The sequence below is a fragment of the Lipophrys pholis genome (assembly GCF_963383615.2).
Source record: "Lipophrys pholis genome assembly, chromosome: 23".
Taxonomy (NCBI): Eukaryota; Metazoa; Chordata; class Actinopteri; order Blenniiformes; family Blenniidae; genus Lipophrys; species Lipophrys pholis.
In genome coordinates this window covers 4,929,871-4,948,978 of record NC_137645.1, presented here as the reverse complement: position 1 = coordinate 4,948,978, position 19,108 = coordinate 4,929,871, and the positions used below count along the sequence as shown (strand labels likewise).

At 48.0% G+C, this 19,108-nt stretch overlaps 1 protein-coding gene across 1 annotated transcript; it reads left to right on the top strand.

The window, feature by feature from the left end:
- The first annotated feature begins 2,637 nt into the window (after positions 1-2,637).
- Positions 2,638-18,146, top strand: adamts5 (ADAM metallopeptidase with thrombospondin type 1 motif, 5 (aggrecanase-2)). The gene is made up of 8 exons (XM_080492761.1): positions 2,638-3,908; positions 10,379-10,511; positions 10,729-10,896; positions 11,044-11,327; positions 12,532-12,715; positions 12,796-12,971; positions 13,047-13,222; positions 13,458-18,146. Exons 1-8 carry the CDS (start codon positions 2,814-2,816, stop codon positions 14,122-14,124), a joined length of 2,883 nt encoding a protein of 960 aa, XP_080348887.1. The 5' UTR covers positions 2,638-2,813; the 3' UTR covers positions 14,125-18,146.
- The last annotated feature ends 962 nt before the right edge of the window (positions 18,147-19,108 follow it).

Here is a 19,108-nt window from a genome sequence, read left to right as displayed (position 1 = left end):
GCTCTGTAGTAGACCATGTTTTTTGTTTTTTTTAAATGAAGTACAGATGCCTTTGTATCACTCCATCTCGCCGCAGACGACGCTAACTGTAACATTTGATTGTGATCTCCGCGCTGTGTAGAATGTTTGTGATTCTCGGAGGAATCGGAATGTAAACGTGAAGCAATGGTGTCGATGGGCAACGTGTTTCCTGTCTTTGTGTCTACCATCACAGTCAGTGCAGGCCTCCGGCACCAGACAGGAGAAGGATTTAATAATTTACCCTTTCTGAATATTCTGGGCGTCTCCGATGAGATTGCGATGTGAACTCGCCGCCGAGACGGCTGTACTGTAACTCCGGGACAGAATGTGCTCGTCCGCAGCCACGTGGGCGAGCGACACTTTATATGTCACAGAAAATGGGACTTTTAATGCATTTCAAGACGTTTCTGTAGGGGGGGGGGGGGGCTTGAAAGTTAACTGCTCTCATATTTCCATTAAAAGTGCTCCCAGGAGATTAAATTAGCAGGAAGTGTTACACCCATCTGGTGTCTGTTGAAAGACTTTTGGTTTACTTTGGGTTGATCCTCTCTGTTTACGGGTGTAAATATCCATACAGTGTATGTATCTCTTTTTATTTACCGATGGGTTCCTTGTACCATTATTTACTTTTTTCTAAATGAAGACATTGTGGATAAAAGACCTTGTGCCGACTGTTTATTTCATGTGGAGTGCGAAGCGTTGTGTGTGTGCAGGTGTGTGTACCTGCAGTTGAAACCCCGGAGACTCGGCTCCCTCGGCGCCATGGCAACGGATGCTGAGGAGACAGGAAAATACACTCAATCAGCTGTTTGACAAACGCTGTGATTGCTGCTTTTTATCGGACGCCTTCTGATGGGAATGACAGATTTGATAACGTCCGTGGAGGGATTCAGGAGGAGGAGGAGAGAGGATGGTGACTAAAGATGGAGGACAGCAGCAGCAGGGTGGGGGGGGGGGGGGGGGGGGGGGGGTGTTCTGACACCAGCACTGAGACTGAGCCTGGCGGTTATGTAAATGGCTCGGCTTGTCAATTAACCGTATCGGATTCCCTCCATCGTAGGCAGCGTGCGCCGCCGCCCCCCCCTGCACACGTGGCTCTGCACGCAGAGGCACACACCGACTTGTTTTGGTGACGATACCATAACGGAGCCTGCTCTGCACGTGTGGGTGGGGGGGGGGGGGGGTTGTTAATGTCCATATGGTTGCTCTGGCATACATCTTGATTCCTCATGTTAGAGCAAGGCAGGGGATTAAAAACGATCCAATGGGGCAGAGGGTGTGAGACTGGAGGAGGGAGGGGGGATGTCAGTCAGTGCCACTTGTTTTCATCACATGCAACACACACACACACACACACACACACACACACACACACACACACACACACACACACCTCCAGCTGCATCCCAAAGTGATCGTGCAAGAGCTGCGAAGATTCATTCATGGACGTGCACGTCAATCTCTCTCTCTCTCTCTCTCTCTCTCTCTCTCTCTCTCTCTCTCTCTCTCTCTCTCTCTGCAGGCGGTGCACTCTTCACTTTTGGTGTAAAGGAGAGGACAGGAAGCAAAGCGAGATGGGCAGTGGGGGTGGGAGATGCATTGCATAACAGCTGGGTGACTTGGATGTGAAGTTGTGTGCCAGAACAGGGCCGTAGCAACGACTCCCAGAGCACCTGGGCTCCCCGTGAAAAGCCCCCCCACGATAACGCACCAAAAGCTTGGGTTTCCTCTGTGGAGCGTACCACGGTGGGATCTGATGGGGGGGTTGCCGAGGCTCATGGTGGCGGCACACGGTGTTCCCTTCATTTTTGGCCGCAGTGTCCGTCCGCCCACTCCCTGCTGCATCCTCGCACCCACGCCGCTCGCACTTCGGATTAGGGATCTTGTGCGACCACGGCCTTTCTCGAGCAAAGGTTACATGACTCAGCAGACCTCTGGCGAGCCACGCACCACCACACGTCCCTCCTGGGACACTAAATAATTAAGTCCCTCACTCTATATTTCTCTTCTCTTGACTTTGTCATACCCAAGTGGAGCAACACGGCACCTACACTCAGTCTACACACACACACATCATTGAGAATGGCTATAAATTATCTATTCCCTCCTTTAGTTTGCTGAAACTCGCCACTTTTTTCCAGTCTTCAATTATTAAAAGAGTCAAAGTGGGAGAAAAAGTGTAAAAATAACAGGCTGGAGTCCCACGATGAGACGAATGCTGCAGGCTACAAGTGATGCTGGTGTCAAGAAACTGTGAGGATTTGAGATTAGAGGTCTTTAAGCTTTAGTCCCAAGCAGAAGTGACTCAAAGTGATGGTTTTTGCTGCCTCTCTGGGAGATTTGGCGACAGGAGGCAGTGGGAAACACTCAGCATTGTTCTGGTTTTCTCTCCTCCAGCACTTGACTTTCCTCTGATTTGAGGAAGAGAGGCAGAGACAGAGAAAGAGGGGGTGGAGGAGTGGTGATTGAGCGCAAAAGGGGGCAGGACTTTTTCTCTGCGGGTCCTATTAAGAGCAAACTTTGTGTTTTTGTTCTCCAAGTTCAGCTCGGTGCTCTCCAGCCTGCACACAGTTCCTCTCTCCTCCTCTCACATTTTTTCCTCCCCTCAATGGTTGGGTTTGCTCGCCTGTTGGTTTCTGCTCTGTCTGTTTTTGTTTTTTTCTCTCATGGGGGATCCGGACAGCGAGAGGATGCGCTTTTTGGAGGAACAAACACCTAAAGTTGTGTCCTCGGCCGGTCCGCGCTCGTGTTAGTGGATCTGTCTTTAGATGTTTTGCGCGCTGGAATGAACAATGGTGCGGGTCCTTGGTGCTCTGGCCGGGGGCATGCTCTGGTTTCGGGTGCTGCTGCTGTGCGTCGTGGAGTTGGAGCAGGGCGCGGGGATCGCTACTTTCCAGGGTTTCTACCTTCCACCTGCGAGCGGGTCGCCGCTCTCACCTGCCCGCAGGACAGACGGCGTGGTGCGGACCATTGACCGGATTTATCACGGAGGAGGGAGGGTGGGCTACCTGGTGTACCTGAACGGGAGCCGCTTCCAGTTGGACATGGAGCGGGACGAGTCGGTGCTGTCGCATCATTTCAGCCCGCAGTATGTGCGCGCCCTGATGGGGCAGAGCTCCGCTCCGGCGCAGCGGGAGTGCGCGTACCGGGGGACGGTCAATTCCAACACGGAGTCCCTGGCGGTGTTCAACCTCTGCGGGGGTGGCCTCCAGGGCTTCTTCGCCGTGGACCACGCGCGCTACACAATCACACCCATCGTCAGGGCGAGGGGACACGAGCACGACGTGCGCGCGCTGCAGGACAAGGACGCGGAGAGCGCGCTCCACGTGTTCACGCGCGAGAGTTTCAGCTTCGAGGCCATGAGCGAGGGGCGCGAGAGCTGCGGGACGCGCGACGGGCGCAGAGGGCGCAGGGATGCTGCCGGCAAGAGGCGCCGGCACCGGGATCACGGGGAGAAGGGGAGACGGGACCGAGAGGACCCGAGAGGTGAAGGTGACCACGGCGCGCACGGGAGGACGCGCTGGAGCCGCTTCACAGAACCGGACCGTGGCGCACGGCGCAGGAGGTCCGTGTCTCGCGCCAGGCACGTGGAGCTGCTCCTGGTGGCGGACGAAACCATGACCAAGAAATATGGCAAGGACTTGAACCACTACTTGCTCACGCTGGCCTCCATCGCGTCCAAGCTGTACGGACACGCCAGCATCGAGAACCCGATCCGGCTGTCGGTGGTGAAAGTGACCGCGGTGACGGAGAAGGAGAAGGGGTTGGAGGTGTCCAAGAACGCGGCGGCGACGCTCAAGAGCTTCTGCAAGTGGCAGAACCAGCAGAACCCGCTGGACGACGACCACCTGCACCACCATGACGCGGCCATCCTCTTCACCAGGCAGGTAAACAGACTCCCGCTGCGCTTTTACGCGCATCCCCCCGTGCGCTCACGTTGCGCGCGTGCCGGGGCTCCGAGTCCGCCTGTCGTTCCCATACGGGTGGTTTGGGCAGGAGGCTTTAGAGACCCACTGTCTGCCTACATAGTGATGGTGCATACTGTGGCAGCTTCTGCAGATAGAGTACCTTCGATTCTCTATTTTTAACACCAGAAGTGACCTCATCACGCTTATTTTACATCAAACCCGTCGTAAAACAATCATTTTTAAAAGTATAAACACGACACAAAGTGCTTCCTACATGTTCACTCCTTAGATGTTGATTTTCCTCCATCCTTTCTGCTGAATCTTGCATGCGTAATGCAGCGCAGCGTCAGTATAAAACGACCGCGAAAAAAAATGTATTTCCTGCGCCTGGTGTTTTTGTAGTCTGGCTCTTCTGTCTCCAAGCCTCCCCCTCCCAATCCCCTGACAGAGCAAAAGCCTGTGTGTGTGTGTGTGTGTGTGTGTGTGTGTGTGTGTGTGTGTGTGTGTGTGTGTGTGTGTGTGTGTGTGTGTGTGTGTGTGTGTGTGTGTGTGTGTGTGTGTGTGTGTGTGTGTGTGTGTGTGTGTGTGTGATGATGCGCGCTCCCGCGGCCATGCACGGCACATTCTTCCCAGCAGGTTTGAAATCAGCAGCAGAGATCTCCCTCCAAACTCCCCAGAAAAGTTTTAATTAGGCAGCTGTCTGTGTGCGTCTTTCCTCCTCTCTCTCATCACTCCGGTCTGCACATTTATTTTCCCCCTACTTACTTTTCCAGTGTCTGTCAGCCGGGGCTGGGAGCTGTCAGAAAAACAAACATGTCCACCCTGTGAGGAGCTGTGCGCTTCACCCAGACCACACTCATCCATCCCTTCTCTCACCATCACTTTCTTCCTCCTCCTTCCCCCCTGGTCCAAAGCCGCAGGGCAGCAGCAGATCTGCATGCTTTCTTGCCTTTCTTTTTTTTTTTTTGCACCTCTCCGGGTGTGGCTTCAACGGTGGTCAGAGCCACATCATGTGTCAGATTGCTTCTTCTTGGATTGTGGTGCGTTCAAGTCATGCAAGGTCTTGTCATGGCTTTTCATCGCGACAAAGAAAAGAAGCCTTCCATGTCTTGTGCATACTTGGCAGTGTCGCACGTTGGCAAGGCCAGCTGTAGTGCATACCGGAGGTCGGCATGCTGGCAGAGCGGCTCAGTCTCTCAGTGCCAACCACCTCGTAACCCATTTTGCTACCACACCTGCAGAGAAGAGACCAGGCAGGAGGAAGTGGCGTCCTCAGCAGTTGGGTTTGGCCGGGCGGGCAGGGTCAGCCGGTCATGGAAACGGCCGTTTAGGCACCAATAGGACAGAAAGCTCTTATGACTCAAAACAGAAAGCACACTGTGACGACTCTGCCGACTCTTTCATCTCGTTAACATACCCACACTCACTCTTGGGTGTCTTTTTATCGGCTTTTCCTCTCCTGCAGCCCGTCGCGCAGCTTCAAACATGTAGCCACGCTCGCATCCCAGAGCTGTGCCTTCACCTGTTGCACCTCCTGCGTTATTCACGAGCCTGTCCCCCGGGCCTGCTTTCACACATGTCTCACCTTCTCTGAGGAGTTAATCTGTCACCGGGGGGCGCAATTCGCTACAGCGGCCTCCGTAACCCAGTACGGACCCCGGAGCAGGCTGTGCAGCACGGGGTCCCGGTGGACACATGAGCCGGCTAAATGTGGTTAGCATGCAGAATAAGCACGTAGGTAAGAGCATGACCCGGCTCAGGGCGGGTCAAGATCTTCAAAAGCTGAGGAGTGCAGCCGCCGCCGCCGCCATTCTTTAATCTAACCTCTGACCCCTTTCCTGGCTATTAAAGGCCATTATGAAGATTTTGAGTGACTTTATCTCAGTGGGTGTTTGTTTGTTCGAGCGCAGCTCTGGAATGTAAAAAGCCTTGTTCCTTTGTCCAGTCATGTGTGTCCACGTCTTCTCCGGTCTCTGTTGAGGAGATGCCATGAAAAACCATTAAAGATGCTGACATCTTGAAGAAATGCCCATGCTCTTCGGGGGCTATAAATCATTGTGTAAGAGTAGCTGTCAGAACACCCCTCAAGACAATGTTAAGAGCTGCACAAATACAGCCCGTTGTGGTTCCTCTGACAGAATGCCAGTGAGGAAATAATTTGATTTGGCTCAGGTACCTCATACCTGGCTGCGTTTGGAGTTGAAAAAGAGTTTGATATATAAACCCTGTTAACTTCTCCCTGCTTCCATAGGAAAATAGCTGAGAGCTCCAGTGGAAACTTAACAGGGAAAGACAAACTCAGACATAGCGTTCACTCAGTTCACATGCAAACGCACGCGAAGGCATCGAATGGCTGTTTTTATTTTGATCCTGATTGTTGTGGAGCTGCAGCGACTGGAGTTGTGGAGTCAGACCGGCTCATTGTTCCCACACGCACAGTGGTGGTTGGGGAGGGGGGGGTGGGGGGGGGGACACTCAGTTCGACTCTTTGTGGTTGGGTCCAATTACTCCAGCACCCCCATACCCGTAGTGAGCTGACCCGTGCACCAGTGTCACCAGTTCCTCACATACCAGCACCCGGGCCGGGACAACGAGGCACATTGAAGGGGGACGTTTCTGTACATGACATGTTGCGAGCCGGGACAGTGAGACAAAGTCCTACTGTAAAGTGGCCGGAGCCACTGTGAAGACTCCCACTGACGTACTGCGGGGAGTACTCCGTTTTTTTTTTCTTCAAAATATTTGGACAGGCTTTGCTGGCGAGTATCTGCGATGTCGTCTCACCTGTCCTGTATTGACCCTCCGCCCCAGAGAGATGAGACCACTTCCACAGCAGTCGGGTCACGGGTGGAGGAGGACACGTGGAGTTCAGCCGGGGGATTAGATCCCAAAACACATGGAATAAATGTATTTTCAAACTTAACTTTGGAGGCGAAACTAACTGCTAATGCTGCAAGTCCACATTGTCTTTATTTACACTTCGCTTCAAATAGTCTAGTCAACAAAGTCCTGTTTATATAAGTACAAGTTTATTGAAAGATCTCCATCTGAACAGTAGAAACCTTTCGGAGACGCACATGAACACTACAGTTGCAGTTATTGCAGTAGCTCAAAGCTGTTAGTGTGAACATAAACTATGAATAAGATGGATGGAATGTGGAGAATATATTCCCCTCTGGGGATTAATAAAATCTCTTGACATTTTCTGCACCTGTGCGAGTCGACTGTCAACAATAACGATGGCAGGTTGTCGCCAAAGAGCATTAAAAACTGTTTTAATAACCTTGATTGCATCAAGTGTAAAACAACATATCGATGATTTCTAAATAAGGATGTGCCAAGAATATCATAAAAACGCATCCCTGAGTCGCTGAGTTTAAGCTCCTCGAGGAGTTATAGTTGAGCTAATGTATCCACGGAGCTAAGTTAACTGCTAATCTTGGTTTGGGATCCATACGCTCCATTTATACCAGAGGAGCCAAACGGCAAGAACAAACACTGCGAGTTAACCAGATCCGGTCTAGAAGAAGATAAAAGTACGTCAGTGCTCCCATAAATAACCATAAACCATGAAGTTTGACCTCTTCCTTCCCTTGTGTTTTTGAACTCCTTATTTTGGTCTTTCCATCCACGTCCCTTCGTCGAAGTGTACATTTCCCGGCTCTCGCCTCCATCCCAGCTCGTCTGTTTGTTTTTGAATATTCCTGATATTTCACACATGCTAAGCTCCGTCTGGCGTATGTTGACATCCCGCAGACAGCCCTTCGGATTCCCCCAACACTCCGACTAACCCCCACTTCCCCTCGGCTCCTCTCCGGCTCACTCCCTGCGTTATGCAACAGGTCTGAGACTTGGGTCAACGCCGGAGGAGCAACGGGAGCCTCGCCCTGTTCACACTGGGATCCATCAGTGACCTCACAACACACTCCTGTTTCCAATCGTGGCTTCGGTGCACTTCAAGTGTTGGCCTCTGGTCAGCTTATTGTCCAGATCAACAAAAATCGCTGTCTATTCAATACAACCAGTAATAGATTCCTTTTCCAATTAACTAATGAATGACAAATCAAATATCAAGTATTTCTGCTTCCAACAGACCAATGAAAAGTCCCTACAACTGATTGTGTCTTTGATCAAGCATGACAAGACAATTTGTCACGACACTAGACAAGATTAAGAGTTTTATGAACACGACCAGGGTAAAAACTATGTCATCTTCTAGGCTATCAAACGTAAACGTGGTATAATACCAGAATTACCATAACTGTTTGTTCTCTTCTGTTCATCCTGATACAAGCTGTTCGAGATGCCCTCTCTCCGAAGATTTGTGATTAAAAAACACTTCTTAACTTAAAAGACGCCTCTTTTTTTGCATGGTAGTTTGACACCAGATTCACGATCTTAGAGGTTGTTGCTGTATCTTTACTATGCCATGACGAAAACACCTTAAATTGTAACGGTATAGATCAAAAACATTAAGGGATGACTGTTCTGAGTGGTGATGGGGTTCAGCTCGCCTCGTTATGAGCAAATAGCAACATTAGTGTCTGCTGCTGTTTTCGTTTAGACCAATTTATGTTACGTCTTATCATCTGGCAATCTGTCAGTGGTTTGTAGGCCCATCGTGAGCGACCTGACCCGTCAATGGTGCCTTCTCATTTGTACCGAGGGAGCTAAACGCTCCCAGTGAGGCTTTACTGTGTGTGTATGGTTGTTTGGTTAACACACGCCTTGGCTTAGATCTAAAGTGGTCTTGTACCTCACGCACACACACACACACACACACACACACACACACACACACACACACACACACACACACACACACACACACACACACACACACACACACACACACACACACACACACACACACACACACACACCACAAGCCCTGCTCTCTGATCGTCTCCTGACCTTTACAACCAGCCCGCCACCTGTTCTCCTGTTTTTTCTGCTAATATTACTGTAACTCGCTGCACTCTCCGGTCTTATGGTCTTCCAACTTTCCCCTCTTGGCGTCGAACTCCTGAACTCGTTCCTCCTTTTCTCCTCTGCCACGGGTGAAAGAGAGCTTTCAGAGCGATTCGGTTTAGGAGACGGGTAAACAATGGCCGAGCAGAATGAATTCCAGAGCTTCGCCCCTGCACAGGTGTGAATCACAATTGCAAATCTGACTGGGGATCTCCCACTTTCTTTTCCAATCCCACGTTTCCTGTTACACAAGGTTTTACCAAAGAAAATAAATTGGAGCGAAAACAGCTCTCATGCCCGAGTCTGGGAGGGAATGAATGAATAAATAAATGAAAAATGGTGGGAAAATGAAACCAAACTTACCCGCCGATTAAAACGAATCTTCTGTTTTCAAGCTCACCAGTTAAGGCTCTTGTGAGTAAAAGTAAACTTTCTTCTGATTGGCTTGTTTCCAGGAAGTCCATTGTGCTGAAACATCCAACATGTAGAATCAAGAGCTTGTAATTTGACAACAACTTCATTGTCTCAGTGCCTCCTGTGCTTCAAATTGACTTCTTTAAAAGCGAACTTGCCTGTGATTGACTTTCATGTAGAAAGCGTCACTTTCAATTCAGCTAAACCGGCCAGCGTTTAACATCAAAAGCTTGTAATTTCACACCAGCTTCATGGTGTTAGTGAGTGCTGCACGTTATTTCTCTTCATTTCAAAGCAAAGTTGTATCTGATTGGCTCGCTTTCTTTAAGCCCGTCTTACAACCGGCCAGCATGCAGCATGAAGAGGCAGTAATTTGATACCAGCCTCATCTTCTTTGTGGCTGAACTTAACATTTTAACATGATAAATTCTTTACGTCTATATGTGACAGAAAAAGAAGAGTTTTGTGTAGCATATGTTGAGTGCTGTGTGTGTGTGTGTGTGTGTGTGTGTGTGTGTGTGTGTGTGTGTGTGTGTGTGTGTGTGTGTGTGTGTGTGTGTGTGTGTGTGTGTGTGCGTGTGTGTGCGTGTGTGTGTGCGTGCGTGCGTGCGTGCGTGCGTGCGTGCACACCACAGCGTCATGTGCGAAAGCACTCAACACAAGGCGGTTTGTTCCAAAGCGATCGGTCCGGAACGGGTAAACACCCTCCCCAAAGAGGCTCTCTCACAGCACCCAGCGGGCCTGTCAGCACCACTTAACACCACAATTCATCCTCTCCGCGGGACATGTGTGCCATGTGTGTGCACGAGTGTGTGGGAAACACATTGTATTGAGAGCATGCATGCAGGGCCCGTACTGCAGGCGTGCGATTAGCTGATCGATCGGGGTCAGGCTGCATGGACATGTGTGGGAATGTGAACAGAGATCGATAGCATGTGGCATCAGGAAGACCAACTGTTACTGTTTTACAAAATTCTTGTTGACTGGAAGAGGAATGCATAGTGTCTGTGTTTGAGCTCTTATGGATCGTGCGTTAATTGTTGATTTGAACCTTCTTCTTGCAGGACCTCTGTGGACACCACTCCTGTGACACACTGGGCATGGCCGACGTGGGTACCATCTGCTCTCCGGAGAGAAGCTGCGCTGTCATCGAAGACGACGGGCTCCACGCTGCGTTCACGGTGGCGCACGAGATAGGTATGCATGGATATATATTTACACGCACACACACACACAGGAAGCAACGCAGTGATATCAGTGTTGTGTGACGCCATCCCGAGAACCGGCTGTGTTCTGTTTGCTCATTCTTGCCGCAAATCTTTGACAAGTCCCGTCAATTCCCATGTGGCCGCGACTCTGAGCATCAGCTCGCCGTTAAAACCTCAAGAGATAAAAATAAGTCTCTCTGCCTCAGGCCACCTGCTCGGTCTCTCCCACGATGACTCCAAGTTCTGCGAGGAGCGCTTCGGAGTCAACAGCGACAAGAGGCTCATGTCATCGATCCTCACGTCCATCGACGCCTCCAAACCCTGGAGCCGCTGCACCTCGGCGACCATCACCGACTTTTTCGACGACGGCAATGGTGAGAGTTGTCCAGAGAAAATATCCGGGAACTCTTTCCCACTGTTCAAAAATTCATCTTTTTGTAAAAACAACATAAATTCAGCAGAAAATATATAGTATTGGTGGAAGTTCATTTGAGTCTTTGGTTAATACTGATGCTCCACAGCCGAGTGCCTCCTGGACTCCCCCCGGCAGGCCCTCCTGGGCCCCGAGGAGCTCCCGGGCCAGAGCTACGACGCAGTCCGACAGTGCCGCCTGGCCTTCGGCCCGGAGTACACCGTCTGCCCCGGCATGGACGTGTGCTCCCGGCTGTGGTGCGCCGTGATCCGCCAGGGCCAGATGGTGTGCCTGACCAAGAAACTGCCGGCGGTGGAGGGAACGCCGTGCGGGAAGGGACGCATCTGCCTGCAGGGAAAGTGCGTGGACAAGACCCGCAAGAAGCACTACTCGGTAAGTTGGGTACCGAATTGGAAAGAGGACATGGAGACACAAAAATAAACGTCTTTTTATAGTTCAAAAACTGATATTTTAAGCCCTCAATGCTCAGTACATAAGCTTGTTCCTGGAAGACAAAGATAAACTAAGAAAGGAGCAGAAGAAGAGCAAGAAAGGCAGACTGATGCACTTAGAGAAGGAAGACAAACTCTGAATGTGACTCCATTGTGTGATCAGCTTTATTTAGGGCTAATCTGTGCGATTTGTTCCCCCAGACAGAACTAAATTGAATCTGGCCTTAATGAGTTAAGGGACTTAATCTGTCAATGCTCTCTGTTCATCAGAGGGGGGTGGGGGTGTGGGGGGGGGGGGGGGGGGGGGGGGGGGGGGGGCATTTTGTTTGTGTTTGTTTGTCACATGACTCTGGATAGGGCTGACTCGAGCCTTGGCAGACGCTTGCGTGCAGTGGATCCGGCCCAGCTTCAGACTCGAGTCCTTTTCGCTGCCTGAGGATGACGAGCAGCTCCCCCCCCCCCCCCCTTAATTTCTAGATTGTGGAGCCTTTTTGCCTTTCTGTAATTCTTGCAGATTAAGTTGCTTTCACTGTGGAAAGAAATGCTCTAAAGCCTCAGCAGTGGCGCGAAGCGGAAAAGACTTTTCCAAAGAAGGCTTGCAGAAATCACTGGTTTTTGTGTCATAAAATGCAAAACACTACTTAGCCAGTCTTTTTGAATTACTCATGACTCATCCACCACTGGCTGGTTGGAAAAGCCCAAAAATAAGAGAGCTACCTGAGGATTTTCATTCAGAAGGAAAGCATGTGAGCTGTTACACCACAGCTCCTGCTACGCCCGCCTAATGAGCGGCTTTGAACACTCTTAAATTATGATCACATGAATGTAGTCTCCTGCTCTTTCTGTCTGTCTGTACAAACCACAATGAATACCACACTTTTAACACTATCTATCACAGATATCTTTCTGAAGGGATTTTCCGATGACACGTGGTTGGCTGGTGTTCGATAAGAGTTTGTTGTTGCCCTTAACCTCCTTTTATGGTTTTTATCCTTTATCATCATCCCTCTTGCCATTGGTGGGGCAAAGAGTAAAGGAGAGAGCTTGTACCAGAAACACCGGTTTAACTTAACACTGCTTCTATCTATGGGATGGGAATAAAAGTAAACTTCCAACGCCTTTCCATCTCTTATTACTTCTCCCAGGCATCCAATCATGGCAGCTGGAGTTCTTGGGGTTCATGGGGTTCCTGCTCAAGAACCTGTGGAGGCGGCGTGCAGTTCGCCCAGCGTTTGTGCAACAACCCACCACCAAGGAACAATGGGCGCTATTGCACGGGGAAGAGAGCCATCTATCGGTCTTGCAACGTCACACCGTGTCCTGTTTCCAGTGAGTGCGACCCAATCGCGCTATTTTGACTGTTTGAGGTTTGGTGAGTTTATTTAACACTCAAATAATCTCCTTAACAGGTAAGAGCTACCGCCAAGAGCAGTGTGAGGTGCGCAACGGTCCTCAAACAGATCCCAAGGGGGTGAAGACGTTTGTTGAGTGGGTGCCGAAGTACGCGGGAGTCCTCCCGAAGGACGTCTGCAAGCTGACATGTCGAGCAAAAGGAACGGGATACTATGTGGTGTTCTCTCAGAGGGTGAGTCAGTAAACCATCAGATGTCGATATGAGTTGATAAAGACAGGGATGATGATCGTGGCTGTCCGTGTTCAGGTGGTCGATGGGACCGATTGTCGTCCGTACAGCAGCTCGGTGTGCGTCAAAGGGAAATGTGTTCGGACTGGCTGCGACGGTATCATCGGGTCCAAGCTCCAGTTTGACAAGTGCGGCATCTGCGGAGGCGACAGCACAGGGTGTGTCCGGGTGGTGGGCAACTTCACCAAGAAGAGGTAAGACAAAGAAACGTTGGAGTTTGTGTAATAGACCCATAGTAATACAAGAGCCAAAACCTATGAAGTCAACTTTGTTCAATATCCTAACCATTCATGTGCCTAAATACATGAAGTAGGTGCAATGCAATTGGCTGATGATATATTTGCATTATGAGCAAATGATTACTTGATGTTGTGGTTGCAATGCTTCCATTTTCTAATATAACAACTCTACTTTACTTTCTACAAATAGCAAGGGCTACACAGATGTGGTGAGGATCCCTGCAGGTTCTACTCACATCAAGGTTCGTCAGTACAAAGCCAAGGACCAGACCCGCTACACCGCGTACCTGGCCCTCCGACGACCCAGCGGCGAATACCTCCTGAACGGCAAGTTCATGATCTCCACCTCCGAGACAATCATCCCGCTCAACGGCTCTGTGCTCAACTACAGTGGCTGGAGCCAGAGGGACGAGTGGCTCCACAGCATGGGCCCCGGCGCCATCCAGGAAGCACTGGTGGTCCAGATTCTAGCCACTGACGCCAAAAAGCCCTTGGATTTACGCTACAGCTTCTTCATGCCTCGGCCGACTCCGCCACAACAGCCGTCTGCTCCCATCGTCCCCAACACAAAGTCAACGTCTTCCCAGACGACGGTGCCAACCACAACGAGGACCACCACCACAAGTCGCTCTACTACGTCTTCCTCAGCTCCATCTTCTATAGCTCCAGGTCCTCCTCCCCCGACCCCGGGGCCGCAGTGGGTAATGGGGACCTGGATGACCTGCTCCAGAACTTGTGACACTGGCTGGCAGAGCCGGACGGTTCAGTGTAAAGACCGGGACGGGAAACTGTCGAAAGGCTGCGTGCTGGGCGCTCGCCCCTCTGCCTTCAAACACTGTCTGGTAAAGAAATGTTGAACGGACTTTTGCGCCAATGTGGTGGAATCCGTACATCTGATAAACGTCTGAAGTGCTGGATGTAGGACTCTAATGTACTCAAAGCAGTAGAACCTTAAACTGGACTGTGAATGTTGCCGGAAAGCGCCAGAACTGGACACAAAGAGACTCAGAGACTGATCTGAATGGACGTACCTGGAATCAATGTAGCTATGCAGAGCATGAGTAGAACGTTTTCCGACAGTGACGAGCATCATGCCGGCACAGCTAAGAACTAAGTAGCATGTCACTTCCATGTGGACAATAACTGATTGTACATCAGTCTCCACAGCGTGGGGCCTTTGTGTGTGACGCCCAGTATCGGCATGCGTGTTGTGTTTTTTTGATGCTTCCTTGTGGATTTGGAAGTCAGACCCTTTAGTCTTTTGTCTTGAGGACCCTGGATTGTCTCATCCTGCGTTTTGCTCAGAAAGTTCATAGGACTGGATCATTTCTGTCTAGATCCAGCAGTTATGACATCACAAATCACATCCCTTTAAAGGTACAGCACGTGCAATTCCAGTAATGCCACTTTTGTGAATTAGCAGGAAGTTATAATTCCATCCCGGCTAGCTCAGTTGGTAGAGCATGAGACTCGCAATCTCAGGGTAGTGGGTTCATGTCCCACGCCGGGCCTTAATCAGTGCAATGTGAAATGAGTGACAGTGCTCAGACTGCCACCCCCGCGACCCAGAAACGGGTAAGCAGGAGAAAATGGATGGATGATGATTCCATGTGGCGTCTAGTCTGTCCTCGGACCACAAGTTACTTTTTAGCTCTAGCATTATTTGGCATGAGTTTCAGGTACTTCTCCATCTATGAGAACTAAAGGCCCCTGCATACTCCCTTTTTGAACCCATAAGAACAAGAAGAAAATTCGTCAGTGACGTCAGCCAGCTGCTGAAAAAAAAGCTTTTTCGGCAGGACTGTTCATACTCCAATAAGAAGCTGCCGAAGTCGGAGGCCACGCCCCCTCACTGCAGCCACACGTCTGTGATGCGCCATTTAAACTTTTCAACTGCACAGTTTATTTCTCGCCTTCAGTGCTTTCAGAAATACATTTCTCTGAACTTTTTCAGTAATAAAAGAGTTTTTGTCCGAGCGCCATGTTGATCCGGTGTTAACTACAGGAGCTGACAGCTGTTCGTGATGCGTTCAGGTGCATCATGTAAAAGCCTGCAATCCGACATTTTAACGAGCTGCGGTGCTCGTACAGTAGCGATGTTACAAGCTAAATATGATTAAAATATCACTGATAGTCATGAGCGAACTGGAACTGGAACTGGAACGCATGCGCAGCACACGGCAGTGCAGACTTTTCAGCAGTGCGGATCCCACATAGTTCGGCCAGGGCTGTTGGCATAGCCGAAACAAATTCTTTCGGCCAGAGGGAGCTGGAAGAAGGAAATGACGTAATTTTGTTTGGCAGGACCCCGCACTGCCGAACTTTCGTCTTGTACTTATGGAGTATGAAGAGGCCTTAACACCTGCTACGTCTTCCTCACTGGTTAGGATAAACTAGAAGTATGTGTAACTCACCACAAGCGTCTGACTCACTGTACTGCCTTGTGGCATTTTAGTCACAAACGATCTTAAAATAATTATGGGAATGTTGTTGAGAAGCCTAATCTAGTCATAGCTACATCAGTCTTGTAATACCACGCTTCGCCGCAAGGTGGTGCATTGAGTTGGTATCATTTTCCCTGTGTTCATTCTGAGAACAAATGCGGCAACAGAAGATTCTGACTTTCTTTAATGGCAACAACTAACATCGAATTCCTGAAACTACTAAGTAACAGTGGCTCACTACTGCCACCCAGTGCACAAACGTGGCATTACTTAAATCTGACCTGTCGTACCTTTAAGCAAGACATTTTCCGTAATGTACCGAAGAAGGCTGATTTAAACAATCACCTGTACAGTGCAGGAACGGTAGCATGCGATCATGGAAGACAAATCTACAAACGGGCAAAGTAGCCGCGACGCTCCTTCATTTAAATGGAGGTTAATGACGACTCACAGGTTTTTTGGGGTGAAGCTTGATTTTTGTGCCTGTGTAGCGTGTAAGTCCGTCTCTGTGTGTGCATGTGGCACGCTCACACATAACGTGAACCCCAGGCCTGTGTTTTCAGCACATACTTGTTTTTGTTGTCCACTGCGTCTTGAAGCTCCTTCCCTCTCAGCGCCACTCGTATCAATCATTATACTGGTGCTGGGTGGGCTGTCGATTGTGTGTGTGTGTGTGTGTGTGTGTGTGTGTGTGTGTGTGTGTGTGTGTGTGTGTGTGTGTGTGTGTGTGTGTGTGTGTGTGTGTGTGTGTGTGTGTGTGTGTGTGTGTGTGTGTGTGTGTGTGTTGGTTAATATCTGTTTGTATGTTTATTTGAAATGATGGTAATTTGACAATGTGTGCCCTGGATACTCGCAACGACAGCAGTCATTGTCCTTTTGCAATTCAACTCTTCTTTTTACTCATTTTCCAGCTTGTATTTGTCATTGATTTATTTTTTTCCTTACACTGATGGGTGGGGTTGGCCATGGTACTGATAGTCTGAACACTCCATTAGAGCGAGATCAATAGTGTTACATTTGGTGGAGGGTTTCTAAAGGTCACCAGAACTCATTTTGGTTTTACGCTCCCAGTTTTTGCTGAATAACATTGTGTTTTCAGAGCTTTTAAATGTGTTTTTTCACTTCCTGTATACCTAGTTACTAATGCTTCAGGCTTTAAGACAATCTTTTGACTTCACTGTCTTTTCAAATCCAGTTTTACTGCAAAATATTGCAAAAAAAATTCTCAAACAAAATGATTTTCCCCGTAAATAAGCTCAATAGCAGTCTTTTGACTCAGGATAGACTGAAGAGATTCAAATATGACAAGTACCGTCTCCAAAATTTGTATAATCATGCAAATTTTGTTTAGTTTTCCAGACTTGACCTGAAAAACTGTGGTTCAGCCACTCTTGTCTCTATAATGCTAAATTAAGCTAGCATGCTATCAGTTGGAGGGTATATACACCTGTTTGTGTGCGTGCGTGCGTGTCAGTGGTCTCCACCTTTTTCTCAACATAACAACAAAGGAAGTCATTTTTACGAACGTGTGTTTTTAAAAGCTGGAATCACGCTTCATCACCCTTTTAGAAATGTTTCCTGTGTTAATGCTAAGCTATGCTAACTGGGTAGCTGCTGAAGGGCCTGCCTGTGTGAGGTATCATTCTTCTCAGCTTATTCTCAGCAAAACAGCAAAGAATGCCTTTTTTTATGAATGTAGAACTGTTTTCAAGTTTAAAGTCAAGCACACTTAAGAGTTAGACTGCAGTGTGTATACAGGCCGTTTAAAACCTTCCACCCTCACTCATTATATTATGTCTCTATTTCCCTTGTATCAAGATTTTTTCTTACATAATATTGTTCATGTTTGTATGAAAGTTAACTAAGAGCATCCCCAAAGCTCCGATGGTAATTAGGCACCAGCATTACAAAATAACGTCAAGTACGCCGTTAATGGACTTAAAAATACTTTCCTGTAATTGTGTTAAAATGTCTGGCTCTCATTATGTTGTTCCTGTGTGGTAAACCTCACCCATCTGGCATCTGCAGTTACAAAACAAAGCACGAGAACCATTTTCATATACTAAGTGACCCGGGTCAGCATATCAAACATCCCCTTTCCACTCTTCATTCACATTTCCAATTATTTACACAATGTAGCTTGTACAATGAAGAAAAAAACAACAACTCATGTGCATATTCAAATCTCTTGGGAGTATTTCAGACACACACACTCCACAATCACACACACAAACTACTCTGACAGTTCTGGCTGAATGACAGAAAACACAGCACTGAACTTGTAATTTATTGTTTGTACAACTGGTTATGTGTGAATAAAAAAGAAACAATGAGATGCGTTTTATTTATTATAGTAATTTTGTATTGAATTACTATTTAACTTCGGAATATGACTGTGCAGAATCATTCCATTGTAAGAATATAGTGTTTTCTTTTTCTAGTCATCCACATGAATATATGTATATAAAATCTATATATTTAAATATTCTTGTGTTTGTGTCATTACTTTTTTGGTATTGAAGATTTTAGTATTACCATGTTTGTCCACTCTGTGGAATTAATATTTACTGTACAAATTACTATGCTATTTTGATAGTTTATCATGTATTGGTTTATCACTTGTTCTTGTTGTTTTACTTTTAGATTTTCAGACAGATTAATAAATAACTTTTTTCATATCATTTTGAAGTTGTAAATGTAGAAGGCAAAGGTAACAGGAAGAGGAAGATACTTTTAGGGGAAGGGCACACAGTCACCAAGGACAAAAAAACAACTTCCTCCAAGTAAACCCAGGTATGTTCAGCTCTAACTTCCCTCAAATAAGCTTCCACTAAATAAGAAGACTGGACATTCTGTTGTGGGGTCTGTGTTGGTTCACTTCTACTCCACCTGTACAAGAACTACGAGATGCTGGGACATTTCATAATTGTCCTCATACTGACTTTGCTCTCAGAATTCACAGTTTGATTGATACAGTCACATTCTGAGGGATCAGAATCAGTTTTATAAGCATCCAGCTTTGCAAAAGTAACGTCATTTCTCTGCGTGTGTTATCCGATCATGGCTATTGAATTTTACTTTCAATGACTAAATGAGTACTGAGCTGTCTCTTGTTTTTGAGTATTGTAAACATCATGTAGACGCGTTTAACTTGGATCCATATGGTCACGTCAATATTAGACAGTGCAGTTCAAGCAAACCCCTTGCTTGATGTACAGATATAAATGTTGCATTGAAAGATACTCGGAATTCATAAGAGGGATTTTACATGAGGTGAAAATTAATGATCCATGATACGTTTAGAAAAATCTTTCAGTTTTGGGATTTAAGGGAAAAGTTTATTCAAGTCTCAATATTTTCCTATTTGAGTCTGAAATCATCAAAATACTCTGCTTTT